The sequence below is a fragment of the Rhincodon typus genome, chromosome 32 (genome assembly GCF_021869965.1).
Source record: "Rhincodon typus isolate 14 chromosome 32, sRhiTyp1.1, whole genome shotgun sequence".
Classification (NCBI taxonomy): domain Eukaryota; kingdom Metazoa; phylum Chordata; class Chondrichthyes; order Orectolobiformes; family Rhincodontidae; genus Rhincodon; species Rhincodon typus.
Window position 1 is genome coordinate 20,216,768 of NC_063363.1, and position 17,711 is coordinate 20,234,478.

Consider the following 17,711-nt stretch of genomic DNA (forward strand, 5'->3'; position numbering starts at 1 on the left):
CCTTCACTCAGTGTTTTGCTCTGCCCTTTCACTTGGTGTTTCATTCTCCTCCTTTGCTCGATGTCTCGCTCTCCTTCAATTGGCTTCTCATTTTCCCCTTCTCATGGCATCTTCCTCTCCCTGTTCACTCAGCATCACTCTCTCTTTCCTCACGCAGCATCACATTTTGGCCTTCACTTGTGATCTTGTTGAACCTCTTCACTCGGTATCTCATTCCTCTTCTCACTCTCCACCTTCCGTCAAAGTCTTGCTATTCTCCTTCACTCAGTATCTCAATCTCCTCCTTTACTCAATGCCTCCCTCTCCTCCTTCACTCAGTATCTCAATCTTCCCTTCACTTGGTGACTCACTCTCTCTATTCAGTTGGTGATTCACTCTCCTTCTGACGCATCTTCTCACTCTCCTTCGCGTGGCATATTGCTCTACTTAACTTGGCATCTTGTTCTCTTCACTCAGCATCTCACTTTCCCCCTTACTCAGCGTTTTGCTCTTCTTTCACTTGTTGCCTTGTTCTCCTACTTTACTCAGCATGTCGCTCTCTCTCTACACTCGTGTCTTGCTCTCTTTCAATTGGCCTCTCATTTTTCCCATCTCACAGCATTTTGCACTCCCTATTGACTTAGTGTCACTCACCCCCTTCGCTCGTAGTCTTGCTCAACCTCTTCACTTGGCATCTCACTTCTTCTTTTAACACCTCACTCAAAGTCTTGCCATCCTCCTTCACTCGGTATCTCAATCTCCACTCGGTGTCTCACTCTCTCTATTCACTTGATGACTCACTTTCCTTGACTCGTCTTCTCACTCTCCTTCGCATGGCATATCATGCTCCTTCACGCAGCATCTCACTCACTTCACTCCGTGTCTTGCTCTTCTTTACTCAGTATCACAATCTCCCCTTAACTTGGCATCTTGCTCTCTCTCCAATTAGCGACTCACTTTCCACTTGACTCATCTTCTCACGGCGTTCTACTCTCCTTCACTTGGCATCTCAAACTGCTTCCCTCAGAATCTCACATTCCCTTTTCACTTGCCATTTTGCTCTCCTTCACTTGAAGCCTTTTTCTGCTACTTCACTCGGTATCTCACTCTCCCTCTTCACTCGGTGTCTCATTCTCCTTCATTTGGCATCTCATTATCCCCTTCTCATGGCATCTTGCTCTTACTGTTCATTTAGCATCACACTCCCCTTCACTCTCCACCATACTCTTCCCCCTTCACTCGTTGTCTTACTCGACGTCTTCACTCAACAACTCACTTGTTCCTTGACTTGTCTTCTCAGTTTCCTCCTTCGCATGGCGTCTCGCCCTCCTTCACTCAGCATTTCATTTTCCTGTTCACTCGGTGACTTGTTCACCTTCACTTGACATCTTCTGCTTTTCACCTTAAGTCAAATTGTTTAATTTCCTTTTCATTTTCAAGCTGTTTTAATTCTTTTGCTTTGCGTTCCGCTGCAATTGTCTCTCTTCCTTTTGTTTTTGCCTTTTTCTTTCTCATTTGCCATTGTCTCTAATTCAAGCTGCTTCTTATGCAAGTGAATTTCAGACATTTTCAATAATTCTAACTGCATTCCTGGCAATTGGAAATGCTGAGCTCTTGCTACAATTATCTCCCTTTTCCTCATGGACACAGTCAACTCCAGTGTCTGCTTGCCTGTCAATTCCAAAAGCTTTGCCTTACTCGCATTCTGTAAACCCTCCCACAGGTTTCTTCCATACCCAGGAACTCTTAGCCACAGAAAAAGCCATTATTAGAGAAGGCACACCTGATTTTAACCAATTGTATGCAACACCTGAAAAGCGAACACCAACTCTCGCTACTCACTGTCTTTCAGTCCAACAATACTAAACCCAAACTGGTATGAGAGATTTTGATCCCGGACAAAACCCCAATTTTGTTATGTACGAGACCAGACCGCCCCAAAAAAAATAATTAAGCGATAGGCTAGATCCTAATTTTTACATTTTTTTAAAGGCTAGTGTAAGGCATTGTGTTTTGATGTAATTCCATTGGTCCACCACTAGGCTTTAAGCCAAATATGCTTTATTCTTACAACATAATTAAAATACAAATGTAAAAGGGGATTGGCCTAACTATTGAAATACATAGCATTTAGCAATACAGTTCTGGGTCTCACCTGCTGCTTCTCTCCAGCCCAGAAGAAAACAACAGTATGCCCCTTTCGACTTTTAAGAGGAAGCCTCTCATCTAAGACTTCACTCTAGCAGCTTTGAACTCTAGCACTTAGCTCAGAATCAGGAGAAACCTTTTTAACTAACTGAAGGCAAAAACTAAAAACCGTTTGGGTCTGTGTGACCCTGACCCTGCCCACTCATGATTCTTTTGTCTCATTTGAAAAAAAAAACACCCAAGGAGAGTTCAAAAGCTGTTTATCAACTGCCTATCTGAAGGAGACACACCACTGTAGCAACATCTCTCTGCAAGGGAAACAGGACAGACCACATCTCTCAAAGACACAGTACTGTTATACTCTCCCCCTTCACTTGGCATCTCACTCTCCCGTTCACTCAACGTCTTAGTATTATACCTCACGCAGCATCTCACACTCTCTATTCACTTGATGAAACACTTTCCTTTTGGCTTGTCTCCTCACTCTCCTCTTTCACATAGCGTCTCAATCTCCTTCACTTGGTATTTCACTCTCTCCTTTACTTGATATCTCACTCGACTTCACGCAGCATCTGAATTTCCCCCTTCACTCGGCGTTTTGCTCTCTACTTGACATCTTGCTCTCCTATTTCATTCAGTATCTCGCTGTCCCTCTTCACTTGGCATTTGGCTCTCCTTCACTCAGCAACTCTATCCCTCCTCTCCTTCAGCATCTCTTTCTCCTCCTTCACTCAGTAATTCGCTCTGCTCTTCATTTGGCGTTTTGTTCTCCTTTGCTCAATGTCTCGCTCTCCCTCGTCACTTGACGTCACACTCTCCTTCAATTGGCATCTCATTTTTCCCTTTTCAAAGCACCTTGCTGTGTCTGATCACTCAGCATCACACTCTCCCCCTTTACTTTCACCTCACTCTCCCTCTTCACTTGTGGTCTTGCTCCACCTCTTCACATGGCACCTCGTGCTTCTCCTTCTCTCAACATCTCACTCTCCTCCTTCTCTGTGTCTTGCTCACCTCCTTCACTCGGTATCTCGATTTCCCTTCTCTCGGCATCTCACTCTATTCACTTGGCAACTCACTTTCCTCTTGACTCATCTTCTCACCTTTCTCCTTTCCATAGTGTCTCGCTCTCCTTCACTCAGCATCTTGCTCTGCCTTTTCACATCGTTTTCTTCCTTTGCTCGGTGTCTCGCTGTCCTTCTTTGCTTGGTGTCTTGCTCTCCTTCAATTGATATCTCATTTTACCCTTGTCACGGCATCTTCCTCTCCCTGTTCCGTCACTTAATGTCTCTCTCTCTCACCATTCAATCGTTATCACGTTGTCCCACTTCACTCGGGATCTTGCTCTCCCATGCACTTAGATTCTCACTCTCTACTTTCACTCGTGGTCTTGTTCTCACCATTCAGTGTCTCACACTCTCTCCTCTCCATGTCTCTCACTCCTTCATTTGATGACACACTGGCTCCTTTCATTCGGCATCTTGGTCCCCATCATTCAGTGCCTCAATCTCCTGCTTCTCTCAATATCTCGCCCTCCACTTTCAGTCAACATCTAGTTGTCCTTCACATGGCATTTCGTTCTCCTCCTTTGCTCAGTATCTCGCGCAGCCTTTCGCATGGCATCTTGCTCTCCTCACTCAGTATTTCACTCTTTCCTTTCTCTTGGCTCCATGCTCTCCCATTCACACAGAATCTCGCCTTCCCAGTTCACTCTATGTCACATTCCACCCTTCACTTGGAATCCTGCTCACTCCCTTAACTCAGCATCTTGCTCTCCTTCACTCCGCAACTCACTCCCTTTGTTCGGCATCTCGCATACCTTCACTTAGCAGTTCACAATCCTCCTTCAATCAGGTTTTCACTCTCCTCTTCACTCAGCATCTTGCTCATCACCATTACTCTCAGAAGCTTGTTCTCTCTCTTCACACTTTTTCTCGCTCTCCTCTTCAATCTACCCATTTACTCAGTAGCTTGTTATCCTTCACTCAGTATTTCACTCTCCCATTTACCTGGCATCCCGCTCTCCTATTCACTGCTAATCTCACTCACTCCTTCACTCAAGGGGTCATTCTCCACCTTTCACTCAAAATCTCATTCTCCCCCTTCGCACAGCATCTTGCTCTCCCTCCTCAATAAGCACCTCGCTTGTCCTTTCACTTGGCGTTTAATACTCCTTTACTCGGCAACTCACTTCATCCTTTAATTCGACGTCTCGTTCCTAATCACCGAATGCCTCACTCTGCTCCTCTCCACATCTCACTCTCCTCCTTCAGTCAGGATTTTATTCTTGCCCCTTCTCACATTATTTCTCTCCCCCTCCTTCATTCATCATCTCACTCTCCTGCTTCAGTGGGCACCTTGCTCTCCACCTTCACTCAGCATCTTACTCTCCTGCACTTGGATCTCGCTCTAGACCTCACTAGGCATCTTGATCTTCCTTTCACTCAGTGTTTCACTCATTCCCTTTACTCAGCCACTCATTCTCCACCATTTGGTGTCTCACTCTCCCCATTTGCTCGGCATCTCACTCTCACTCTTGACTCGGCGTATCATATTCTTCTTCAATCAAACTTTACCCTCTCCCCTCACTCACTGTTTTGCGCTCCTTCACTTGGCGACTCCCTCCCTTTCATCAGCATCACACACCCCATCATTCAGTGCCTCACTCTCCTTTTCTCCCACATCTTGGTCTCCTCGTTCACTCAGCTCCTGCACTCCTTCTCTCAAGAGTCTCGTTCTCCCCTTCCCTCAGAATCTTATTCTCCCACTCACTCAACATCTCGTTCTCCCACTTCACTCAGGCTCCTGCTCTCCCACGCACTCAGAATCTCATTGTTCCTTTTTACTCAGCATCCGCTCTCTCACTTCACATGGTGATTCATGTTCCTTCATTTGGTGTCTCATTCCCTGTCACTCAGTATCTCAATTTCATGCTTCTCTCAACATCCTTCCCTCCTCCTTCACTCAGCATCTCACCGCCCTTCACTCGGCATTTTGTTTTCCTTTGCTCAGCGTCTCATTCTCACTTTTAACGGTATTGCATTCTTCCTGTTCACTCGCGGTCACACTCTCCTTCACTCTGCGTCTTGCTATGCCCTTCACTCAGAATTTCGCTCACTCCCTTAACTTAGCATCTTCCACTCCTTCACTCTGTGATTCACTTCCTCCTTTTGTTAGGCATCGCACACACCTTCACTTATCATCCTCTCGATGTCCAACTCTCCGCCTTCACTTCGAATCTTGTTCTCCCCCTTCTCACAGCGTCTTGCTCTCCCTCTTCACTTAGCATCTCACTTGCCCTTTCACCTGGCATTTTGTACTGCTTTATTCGGCAACTCACTACATTCTTTCATTTGGCAACTTGCTCCCCATCACTCTCCTCCTCTCAATGTCTTGCTCTCCTACTTCAGTGTCTTGTTCTGTCCATCATTTAGTGTCTTGCTCTCCTCCTTCTCTTGGAATCTCACTCTCCATCTTCACTCAGCATCTTGCTCTCCTCTTCACTACAGATCTCACTTGTCCCTTCACTCGATATCGCACTTGCCCCTTGACTCAATGTAATGCTCTCTTTCACTCGGCATCTTGCTCTCCTTCACTCTGTGACTCACCTCCTCCTTTCATTTGACATTTCACTCCCTTCCCTCAACATCTCATCCCTTCCTTCTCTCAACATTTTGCTCTCCCCATTTACTTGGCATCCTCTCTCTCTCTCTTATCTCATGTGTCTCATCCTCCCCATATATTCAGCATCTCTCTCTCCTTCACAGCATCTCACTCTCCTCATTCTCTCAATATCTCACTCACTTCCTTCACTCTGCATCTCGTTGACCCCCTATATTTGACCTCTCACTCTCCACCTTCACTGGGAATTTTGTTCTTTCCCTTCTCCCAGCGCCTCACTCTCAGACTTCACTCGTTGTCTGGCTGACGCCCTTCATTTGGCGTCTCGCTCTCCACGTTCACTTGGAATTTTGCTTTCCCTCATTTGGCATCCTGCACTTGGCATCTCGCTCTAGCCTTCACTTGGCGTCTTGATCCTCCCCTCACTCTGTATTTCATTCATCCCCTTTACTCAGGCTTTCATTATCCAACACGAAGTGTCTCATACTCCCTTACGCAGAATCTTGCTCCGTTTCACTTGATGTCTCACTCTCTCTCTTTACTCGCCATCTCGTTCCGCCCTTCGCTCAGAATCTCGGTCCCCTTTTCGTTCTGCATCCTGCTTTCCCCATTTACTCAGCATCTTGTTCTCCTTCACTCAGCATCTCGCTCATCACTTTCACAAAGAAGCTTGTTCTCCCTCTTCATTCTATGTCTCACTCTCCCCTTCACTCAGCATCTCGCTGTACCCATTTACTTGGCATCTAGTTCTCTTTACTGCTAATCTCGCTTACCTGCTTCACTCAGTGTCTCATTCTCCACCTTCACTCAGAATCTTGTTCTCCACCTTCTCACAGCATCTCGCTCTCCCTCTCACTTGCCCTTTCACCTGGCGTTTTGCACTCCTTTACTTGGCAACTAACTCCCTTCTTTCATTCATTCTCATTCTCCATCACTCAGTGCCTCACTCTCCTCTTCTTGACAACTCACTCTCCTACGTCATTCAGCATCTCACTCTGACTGTCATTTGGCATCTCATTCTTCCTTTCATTCGATGTCTCACTTTCACACTTCACTTGGAATCTCACTCTCCTCTTTACTAGAAATCCTGCTTTCCTCTTCATTCAAAGTCTTGCCTGCCCCTTGGCTCAACATATCACCCTCCTTCACTCAGCAACTTACTCTCCTTCACTATGTGGCTCACTCCCTCTTTTCATTCGACACCTCACTCCCTTCCCTCAGCGTCTCACTCTCTTCATTCTCTCAACATCTTGCTGTCCTTCTTCACTCACTGTCTCAGTCTCTCCTTCACTTAGAGTCTTGTTCTCTCCCTTCACTTGGTGTCTCGCTGTCCCCCTTCATTTGGTGTTACGCTCTCCCCTTCACTTGGAATCTCATTTTCCATCTTCGTTCAGCATCTTGCTCTCCTCTTCACTAGAAATCCCACTTTTCTCTTCATTCAACATCTCGCTTGCCCCATGACTCAACATATCAATCTCCTTAACTCAGCACCTTGCTCTCCTTCATTTTGCAACTCACTCTCTCCTTTCAATCAACATCTCACACCCTTCGCTCAAAGTCTCAGTTTTGTCATCGCCTGAAAGTCTCATTCTCCCTGTTCACTCAGCGTCTCACCCACCCCTTCACTCAGAATCTCACTCACTCCCTTAATTCAGTGTCTTGCTCTCCTTCACTCTGCAACCCACTCCCTCCTTTTGTTCAGCATCTCATACCCCTTCACTCAGCGTCTCACTCTCCTGCTTCACTGGGTGTCTCGTTCTTCCCCTTCACTCAGTGTCTGGCTGACCGCGCCCCTTCACCTCATTATTTGGCTTCTCACTCTCCATCTTCACTCAGAATCTAGCTCTCCACCTTAACTCGGAATTTTGTTCTTCCTCCTACTCACAGCATCTCTCTCTCTCTCTCTCTCCACCATCTTGTTCTCACTCTTCACTGGGTGTCTCACTCTTCCCTTCACTCGGTGTCTGGCTAACCCCATTCATTTGGCGTCTCGCTCTCCATCTTCACTCCAAATCTTTCTCTCCGTCATTTGGCATTCTGCTAATCTGCACTTGGCATCTCGCTCTAGCCTTCACGAAGTGTTTCACTCACCCCCTTCACTCTGCCTCTCATTCTCCATCACTTGACGTCTCATACTCCTTCACATGGAATGTCATCCTCTCCTTTCATTCGCTGTTTTAAGGTCCTTAACGCAACTCCCTCCCTCCTTTCATTTGGCATCATGTGCCCCCACCATGCAATGCTTCACTCCCCTTTTCTCTCAACATCTTGTCTTCTTCACTCAGCGTCTGGTTCTCCTTCACCAGAAGTCTCACACTGTCCCTGTTGGCTTCTCACTTTCCCATTTACTCAGCATCTCACTCAGCCTTTCGCTCTTCATCGCACTCTCCCCCCCATCCCTCAACCCCACTTTCTTGGTGTCTCACTCTTCTTCACTCGGTGTCTTGCACTCCTACACCATTACCTTCCATCCAGCATCTCACTCTCCCCCATTCTAATGTCTCACTCTTCTCCTTCACTTGACGTCTCGTTCTCCCTCTTCAGATGGAATCTCATTCTCCCTGTTTCTCAGAGTCTCTCGCTCCGCCTTCACTCTGCATCTCGCATCTTGCTCTCCTTCGTTTGACATCTCCTGCTAGCCTTCGCTCGGACTCTTGCTTTCATCTTCACCTGGGTTCTCATTCTCCCCATTCTCCTTCACTCAGCGCCTCATCCTCGCCTTCACGTTCAGTCTTGTTCGCCCTTCGTTGGGCGCCTCACTTTTCCCGTCTCTCGCTAGAAGCCTCGCTCCAATCGTCGTCCGGAGGCATCTCCCTCCTTCACTAGACGTCTCACCCTCACGCTCTCTTCCCCTTCAGTTGGCGCCTCGCTCTCCCTCTTTGGTGTCTCACTTTTCCCCTTCGCTGAACATTTCAATCTCCCCCTTCACTCTGGAATCTGACAGCTCAGCCGTGATATTTCTTTTCCCCTTGTGAGTCTGGAGACGCTGTGTGAGACAGAGAGGAGTGAGAGCCTGTGGTCTTGAGGGGAGCTGGATCTCCTTCACCCACAGAGGAACTGGAATGTGGTAACAGTGATCATAGACTTTGTGGAATGTCATCATCACTAATTGTTGGTCATGAACATGAAACATCATTCTTTGTGGCAGTGTGTGGTCACTGACGAGAATTAAGCCCGTTCGCTTTTTAATTTACACAACCATCACTACCTACGGCTTTCCCTCAGTAACCACCCGCTCGAGGCGCTTGTCTTTTTACGACAGTGCGGCAGCGGGGGGCGGGGCCCTGTCGTAAAGCTTGCCGTCGGGCGGACCGGCCTTGCCGGCCGCCGGCGATGCTACGCCTGCGCGTCGTCGGTGCCGGCTTTAAAGCCGCCGGCGTGTCCGTTACCTGCAGCCGGCCGTCTTGGGACTTCGTTCCGTGCTTTGGTTTCCTCCGCTCGGCCCGCCCCAGCTTCCAGGCCCGGCTCAGCCGCAGCGAGCAGGAGCCGCTGTCTCCCAGTTCCGGCCCGCTCCTCTTAGCCCGGTCTCACGCCACCATGGCAGTCCAGAGCATGGCCAAGAGGATGGTCTGGGTGGATCTGGAGGTAACTTTTACCCCTACCCCTAGCCTCAGCCCCCACTCACTCACTCACTCCCTAGCCTGTTAGGGCTTTCTAATGGTAAATTAATGCATCCCTGGGGAACAGGAGAGAACCCCTCTCTGCATCGCCCTTACCCACGTTTGCAAAATTTATCTGCTGTTCTCCAAACGTAGATTTCATTTTGGCCCAATTGTGACTAATTCTGCACCTTTAACTCCTCCAGGCTTTCACTTGGTTTGTTTTTATTTCCTGCACTCTAACCCCGCTTAAATGTGGCCCGAATGAGGTCGTTTCCAGAGACTTGCAGCAAATGCTGCTGCTTGCTCTGCCACGTTTTTAATTTTTTTTTCTAAACCTTCCAGCAATGATCTTGTGCTGTGTATAATTGGGGGGAGGGTGGTGGTAGTCTAGCTGGTGGTTTTACTAGATCAGGCATTAACGTTGGGAATGCTTGCTGGTATGGTATTTGCAGCATCTGTACTATGCTAATAAGAGAGAGATGATGCAAGTTTACCTAATGGTTTTTCTACAGTGGGCTGCAGATATGGTGGTGTTGTACTTGCTGGAGTATAGTGTGGGTTTTTTTTTTTGGTCCAAAAAATTAGTAACTTGACCATGCAAACCTGATCAACTCTTAAGTGTTGGTGCTCAGGATCTATGCAAGTTTTCTATTTGGATGGGAAATTGAAGGTCTACAAGTAAGAAGTTAGAAATGATGAAATAGAATGGAAGTGGATAGTATTAAATTTCAGTTATGTCATGGATTCCAAATCCATAAACACTACTTGTCTCCTTTGGTAGCCCCTCAAAATTACAACTTGTTCCACTCCAGATATGTGCATGATTGGCAGACTTTGCTGTCTGTAGAGTAGGTGGTGCTTGAAGGAAGGGTTTGGTAGGTGAGAATTGTCTTTCGTGACTCTCTTCAATAGCTTATCTTCACTTCTGAGTGTCTCTGGTGAAGTCTTTTGTTGTGCTTGGTGCCTTCCCGAAAGAGCCTTCTCCATTTTTAGGTCAGTTACAAGTCAGGGTCTGGAGGTTTGACCTCCTTCCCAGAAGCTTTCAGGACATGTGCTCAGAATATATCTATCTAGTGCAATCAGTGCTGTAGTCTTCAGATTGACCATAATCTTGATCATTGATATGAAGGTGCAGGTAGCTAAGAAATTTTACATGGTGTGTTTTTAGAATCAACTTCACTTAAGTTTTGTTGATAAGCCAGTTCTAAGTTCCTCAGCTAATCTTTTCTGTGCAGAGCTATGTGTCCTAAATTGTATAGAAGTGAAGTGACTGATGCATAGAGAACCAGAATAATGCTTTGCCTATTGTAATATGGAGCTTTAGGTTTTCCAAAAGCCTGCTGTTCATTGACAGTATATTGCAGTTGGTACTGTCCTTTTTATTTTATTGTGGCCCTTTTTATAAAGGGAGAAAAACAATGTGGTCTGACATTTTTTTTGCTTTTCTCTCTAAATAGATGACTGGATTGGACATAGAAAAAGATAAAATCATAGAAATGGCATGCATTATAACTGATGCAGATTTGAATATTTTAGCTGAGGTAAGATGCCTTAAAGTTCTAGGAAAGAATCTATTTTAAATATGGATATGGATATTTAAATTTTGGATATTTTGTGTAAAACAATCACTTTTTCTTTCTATTAGGGTCCACACTTGATTGTCAACCAACCAAATGAGCTATTAGATGGCATGTCAGAGTGGTGTACAGAACATCATGGAAAGGTATGTTACTGTTCACTATTTCAGTTAGACTGCCATTTCTACACAGTTCAAGAATTGGCAAACATGCCTGAAATGTCAGTTCTGCCCATTCCTTAAAGAACAGTTCAGCATAATTTGTACTACATGTTCAGTATGTGGGCTGCTTGTACATCAATGATTCTGTCCTTGAAAGATGATAAATTGTGAAATGCTTTTGTAACATTTCAATTTTTCATGAGTATCTTTCCTGCCTCCAAAGATTCACTTCCAATCATCTTGGAGAATGACTGACTGCCTTTACTTTTGTAATATCCTTTATAGTGTTGGGATTGAATGCTAATGACTTTAACTTTTCAGTCTTCCTAAATATGAAGAGGAGCTTGTGAAAAACATTCATGCTTTAGTTTTATAGAAGTCAATTGTTGAATTAGTGGTATATTTAGGGGAGCAAAATTGATGTACTGTAATTGAATCAAGATGGATTGCTCTGAACTTTTTTATTAAATGTACCATTAGTTTTGTTCACCTAATAGAAGCTCACTATGTGAAGTTGACACCTTGATACAGATAACAAGGTTCAGAGCTGGATGAACACAACAGGCCGAGCAGGATAGATGACGTTTTGAGCCTAGACCCTCCTTCAGAAAAAAAGTTTTTCTGAAGGAGGGTCTAGGCCCAAAACATCAGCTTTCCTGCTCCTGTGATGCTGCTGGGCCTGCTGTGTTCATCCAGCTCTGCACCTTGTTATCTCAGATTCTCCAGCATCTGCAGTTCCTGCTATCTCTGAAACAATGTTGATTATAGATGTTGCAGGTCACAAAAATGACAGCCCCCAAAAAAAAAAAGATTTTTGCTTTTACTTTGAGCCATAGACTTTTAATCACTGCCTGTTTTGTCTAGGGGTGGTGATGGCAGGGGGATGTTGGGGTTGGGTGATAATCTGTGGGCATCCTTAAGGAACTGAGGTTTTGAAATGCTCACTGCAGAATTTTCACAGGAGCATGAAGTACAATTTAGTTCTACTATGTAGAGAAAACAGAATAAAGACTGGGAAATAGGGGTGAGTGATTAAGCCACTTTTTGAATCTAACAGAGGTCACTTCACAATATATACAAATTATTGCCAGAGAATTGTTCAATGATTACTTTTCCTTCATTCTAAAACTAACTTTTGAACAGGATAGCACTTTTTTTTAAATTTCGACTGACTTTAGTGATCAAGTAAGATTTAACTTTTTGCTAGTATAATTTCAGTTCCATGTATATCCGTGAGAATGCAACAACATCCACTATGGCAGAACAGATTCCTGACAGCAATTTCTAGCACAGCAGTATGCGACAGAAGTTGCTGTTGAATTTGCCCTATAATAATGCCAAGTGCCTGTGGCCTTGCTGTTTGTTACAGCAAACAGTGCTGAACCATCAGTACAATTGCACTTTATTTTTATTTTATTGTAAGGGCAGAATGTATGAATTTCAAATTGCCCAGTTGTTCAGAATTGCATCTACACTGACCATAATCTTTATTCACCAGTGTCAGTCTTTTTCCTGAGAATTTTACTTTTTCTTTTAGTTCTTGGGATGAGGGTGTCCCTGCCTAGGTAGCATTTATTGCCCATCCCTAATTGCCCAATGGGCAGTTCAGAGTCAACCATGTGGATCTGGAATCACACATAGGCCAGACCAGGCAAAGTGAACCAGATGAGTTTTTTTCTGACAATCCACAATGGATTCATGGTCATTAGACTCTGAATTCCAGATTTTGTGTGCGTATGTTCCTAATGGAATTTGACCTCAGACCTGAGTCCCCAGAATATTGCTTGGGTTCCTGGATTAACAGCAACAATAGCACTGCTAGGCCTTTGCCTCTTGCACCCTGGAAGAGATATTGATCATGCCTGTAAAAATTATTCAAATGTATTGGAAGCAAGAGTAAAGGACATATGATTTAGTGGGCGAAGCGTTAAGTTGAATTTGAAGGCATGACTCTGTTTGGAGACTTTCATTATGCAAGACAGAACCATATTAACAATGTGAAACATGTATTTTGTTTTTCCTTTACAGTCAGGCCTCACACAGGCAGTGCGGGATAGCAAGATCAGCCTGCAGCAAGCAGAATATGAATTTCTGTCTTTTGTACGCCAGCATACCCCACCAGGCCTCTGTCCTCTTGCAGGTAAGAGAGATTCAAATAAGGTATTGTCTTGAGTTTCTTCATAATACTGGTGCTTAGTGTACAAGTCCCTGAAGGTGCAATGCAGATAGATAGGGAGGTGAAGAAGGCATGTGGTATGCTTGCCTTCATTAGTTGGGTTGGAGGGGGCGCGGGGGAGGTGATGTAGAATGTAGCAGCAAGGAAGTCTTGTTACCAACTTCAAAACATTGAGTCCATAGATGGAATACTGTTTGCTGTCCTAGTTGCCTCGCTTTTTTGTTTTATTTTCTTGGAAGGAAGTGATTACATTTGAGGGGGTGCTGTGCAGAATCAACAGAATATTGCCTGTGATGAGAAGCCTCTTATGAGGATAGGCTGGGTTTGTTTTCTTGGAGCAGAGGTAGCTGAGCCAGTGATTCAATTTGCAGTGTACAAAATTGAGAAGCGTAGACAGGAGATTGAGAATCTTTCTTTTTTTTTCCTCCATAGCAGACATCTCTAAGCCCAGAGAATATAAGTTGAAGGTGAGGAGCAAGTAATTCAGGAGATATGAATGAGATAATCTTCACCTAGAGGGTGGCAGATTGAGGCAACATGTTGCCTGAGAGGGTAGTGGAGGCAGATACTCTAGCAACACTTTAAGTCTCTGGATCAGTAATTAAAATGCCTGGGCATAGTGCAGATAAATAAGACTAGTGTAGTTTGGTGTTGGTCAGCATAGAGATGATAGGCTGAAGGAGAAGTTTTGTATGCTGTATGATGCTTTAAATATTTAGGCATATTTAATGATTATAGCAAATATTAATTTGTGTTTGACATGTAAGAAGCAAAGGATCACTGAATGGGCAAATAAATCAGAAAAAAAGTCTAAGGATTTTTCTTTAGACAAATTCGGATTACAATTCTTTCTCTAACTACCAGCCTGCTCATAATTGGGTGATTCATATGGACTTTTGTGGTATACAAACAGGAATATACAATTGCATGAGTTTGCAACCTTCTCGATGTCTGAAGACCATTCTGAAGGGGCAAGTGTAACAGAAAAAATCATAGTCCAAATGTTTATTTCTAGGAAATTCAGTCCATGCTGATAAAAAGTTTCTGGATAAGTACATGCCACAGTTCATGAAGCACTTGCATTACAGAATAATTGATGTTAGCACAATCAAAGAATTATGCAGGTAAGATGTTTGCTATATTAATCAGAATTTTGGCTATTACTTGAACTGTAATGAAATTGTATTTCAATGTGAAAATGAGTATTTCTAGCAACGTGAGCACACTGTACTTTAATGCTGCTGAATTTTGTTTATTTTTTTGGTCTTGATGATTTTATTAGACGCTGGTATCCAGATGAATATGAAGATGCACCAAAGAAGAAAGCATCACACCGGTGAGTAATGCCTGCCATTGCTAACTATGTTTGAACATGCAAAAAAGCAGTTTATTAAAACCTTTTTTAACTGAGACTTCAGTTTCAAATACAAATTATAGATATGGATTCACTCAACTTTTTCAACCTCTTAAAATGCTATCAACTCCTGGTTCTTAACAGTTAAAGATAACAAATCTGGACAGCATTTTTCCAATGAAAGTGCAATATTGTAAATGACAGCAATGTAACTAGCACTGAAAATGCTCAAGAAACTCAGCAGGTCTGGTTGCAGCATCTGTGGAGATTTCTGAAGGAGTGTCATGAGATTCAACATTAACACTGTTTTTCTCTCTCCATAGATTTTGCCAGACCGGAGTTTCATCAGCATTTATCCTTTTTTTCATTTTCTTGACTTTGTACATAATTGTTTCTCTTTGGCTGTATCTTTGCAGCCTTCTTCTGAAAGGGCACAAGCTTATTGACTGGAAAGATCTTTGTGGTATTGTTGACCTGTTCCCTCAGCACCTTTTTTTTGTTTGATTATAGTTGAAAGTAGGCTAACTTGGACAATGTAGAAATGGAACACAGAATGAACGGTGTTTTTTTTTTGAACAGATGAAGATGACATCAAACCTGGTTGCCATGTCAACAATCATGGTCTAGACTATTCAATCAGGGAACAAGTGTGTCTTTTGTTGACTGTCATCTTTTAGAATTGTGCTGACATCTGAAATTGATTCAACAGAATTTTTTTTTACCTCTTGAGAGCACTATCAACCAAAGTGCATAAGTTTAAGTTTTGGTAACTTTTTGCTACACAAGCTAATTGATCATTTTGGGTTTTTTTCAGAGCATTAAATGATATCCGTGAGAGCATCAAAGAGCTGCAGTTTTACAGAACGCATATATTTAAAGAAACCAAAGCAGATGAGAAGAAGAGAAAAACTCATCTAGAAAATGGTGACAATAGCAAGCAAGAGAGCTAGGACAAAAAGACTGACTGACATCTACAAAGCTTATCCAGAAAATTCTGTCCCTGTTTACATTTTTGCTCCCAGTCAAGTGTTGGACACTTGAAAATAAGATCTCTTGTGACATGTAATGTTTAAAAGCAGTATCTAAATTTTTTTCTGTTGTGTTTTAGCTGCTTTAGTTACAGACTTCGATCAAATTTGTAATAAAGCCAGGCTTCACTTTTGTTTCCTCTAGTTGGAGTCTTTGGCCTATGAAACAACACAACAGCATTAGTTTAGAACACCACTGCTTTTTTTATTTCACATTTTTCCATATAAATGCACAATAATTCTGGCAATTTTTCTGCTTGAGTTTCTAATTCAGATTCCAATTTCCATCACTGAGTGGTTAGTTAAGAATTATTTGCAATTCAGTGTTTATTACTGCACATAGTGTGACTTTCTCATTTCTTTGCTGATTTCAAGCTGCCTAATGAATCAACTTGCCAGAAACTGGTTTAATGTTTAATCGTGTGTTGAAATAGGGTACATAGCACCATGGAATGAGCAGTCCTGATTTAGCTAACAAATATTGTAAACACTCCCTGTTAACTCGTTCATTATCCTCAACTTTTGTTAGCACAATGCCATGAAATTTAAAAATCAAACCTTGAAAATGCACTTATTTTTATTCAAAATAAACCCTGCCTGTTACAGCAAAAGCTCATGTCTATTTTGACTTTGAAGAGTGGAGTACATGTGTTTTTTTTTTGTGAAAAGATATTAAAAAGGTTCTTCAACCAGTTTTTAAAAAAAAAAAAAATCATTCCAAGGTGCTTTAGAGGCATTTGTAATTTTGAGTACAAGGCTCTAAGTGACTGGAAGCCTGATCATACTTTCTGTGAAGGGGGGAAAAGGGGCAGAGGTTAAGAGGGGATTCGAACTAGGGCGTTAATAAATTGAACTGACAGGGACTATTTAGCTGTTTACCAAGTCTGGTTTCACAATGCTATTAGTTGTTTGCCACTGATCTGATTGTTCAGATTCATAACATCTCCACATTGCATCACTACCTTAATCCCAATGCCTTGAAGGTGAGGCAGAACAACAGAGAAAAGGAAGCAAATTCTGCATTCAGTATCCCACTGCTTGGTGACATCCTGACCCATGTGGCAAAAGATACTTAAATGTGAATCAGCCAGGTCAAGAATGTGACCCATGATGAACTCTCTTAATCCTAGAGTAGATGTCATCCTTGATTTGAGAAAGAATTCATAGCAAAGTTTAAGTATTTGAAGAGTTTGTGAGAGCTGAGCTTTTGACCCATATTGACATTCATGTTAAAATCTGTATGCAACATGTTATCAAATGTCATTTTGATGAAATGCATCTTATTTCAGTTTTATCCTCCTGTCTGGTTTGCTTTTGAAACCTTGCTTTAAACATCTGTGATTAGCATCAACATTAGTTTGATTCTGTGTGTCTCTTCACAAAATTGCCAGCTTTTCCTTGTTTTCTGGGTAATCCTGGCCATTGAGCAGTTGTGCTTTGGTAAGGCTGCCCCAATCCATCTGTCTGGTATCTGAAGTAGTTGGATGGTTGTTTTTAAAATTCAAATTGAGCTACCATATTTTGAAGATAAAGAACATTGAAAAATAAAGCTAAATTTTAAACAGTTCCAGTATGGATACCCTTAATCATGAGGGAAGCGAGTTTACGTGTTTGGTTTAGATGTTTTGTAAGCCCCCAAAAGTTTAAAGGCCATTTTTTTTAAAAAAATAACTGATAATTTGTTTAACATGGGAAAATATCTCAATGTCCTAGAATAAAACTTGGCACCAAGCCATTTAAGATATCGTTGGTGGAAATGACCAGCTGTTGGTTATCAGAAGGTCCTTTTAAATTAGACTGGTGAGATTTAAGGTGGAGCTTCAGACATTTTAAGTTATGAGCAACAGAAGGCTTTGAGATGCTGAGCAGCAGAATTAATTCTGGTTGTGGATATCCTGCAGACTTGTGAAGCTGTAAGTTTCAAGGGAGCAGGCAAAGGACCAATTTGAGAAGGAAAATTTTAAAATTTGAGGCATATTTTCCTAGTTAATTGATCAGTATAAGGTTCGGCAATAGGATTTGGGACACAGACAGAAATGTCTAGGATGTCCTTCAGTTCCCCTGTGTG

The 17,711-nt window shown here is 43.0% G+C and overlaps 1 protein-coding gene across 1 annotated transcript; it reads left to right on the forward strand.

Annotated features, from left to right (window-relative positions):
• Positions 1-9,033: 9,033 nt before the first annotated feature.
• Positions 9,034-16,254, forward strand: smfn (small fragment nuclease). Its single transcript, XM_048615411.1, has 7 exons — positions 9,034-9,330; positions 10,805-10,888; positions 10,993-11,070; positions 13,114-13,225; positions 14,277-14,385; positions 14,544-14,597; positions 15,430-16,254. Exons 1-7 carry the CDS (start codon positions 9,079-9,081, stop codon positions 15,563-15,565), a joined length of 825 nt encoding a protein of 274 aa, XP_048471368.1. The 5' UTR covers positions 9,034-9,078; the 3' UTR covers positions 15,566-16,254.
• The last annotated feature ends 1,457 nt before the right edge of the window (positions 16,255-17,711 follow it).

What these genes read in the sequence shown, in the direction of transcription:
- smfn (XM_048615411.1), top strand. Translation starts at nt 9,079, where the DNA reads ATGCTACGCCTGCGCGTCGTCGGTGCCGGCTTTAAAGCCGCCGGCGTG. An exon ending in TGGTCTGGGTGGATCTGGAG is followed by an intron (nt 9,331 to 10,804) that starts GTAACTTTTACC and finishes CTCTCTAAATAG; the next exon opens with ATGACTGGATTGGACATAGA. An exon ending in AAGAAGAAAGCATCACACCG is followed by an intron (nt 14,598 to 15,429) that starts GTGAGTAATGCC and finishes GGTTTTTTTCAG; the next exon opens with AGCATTAAATGATATCCGTG.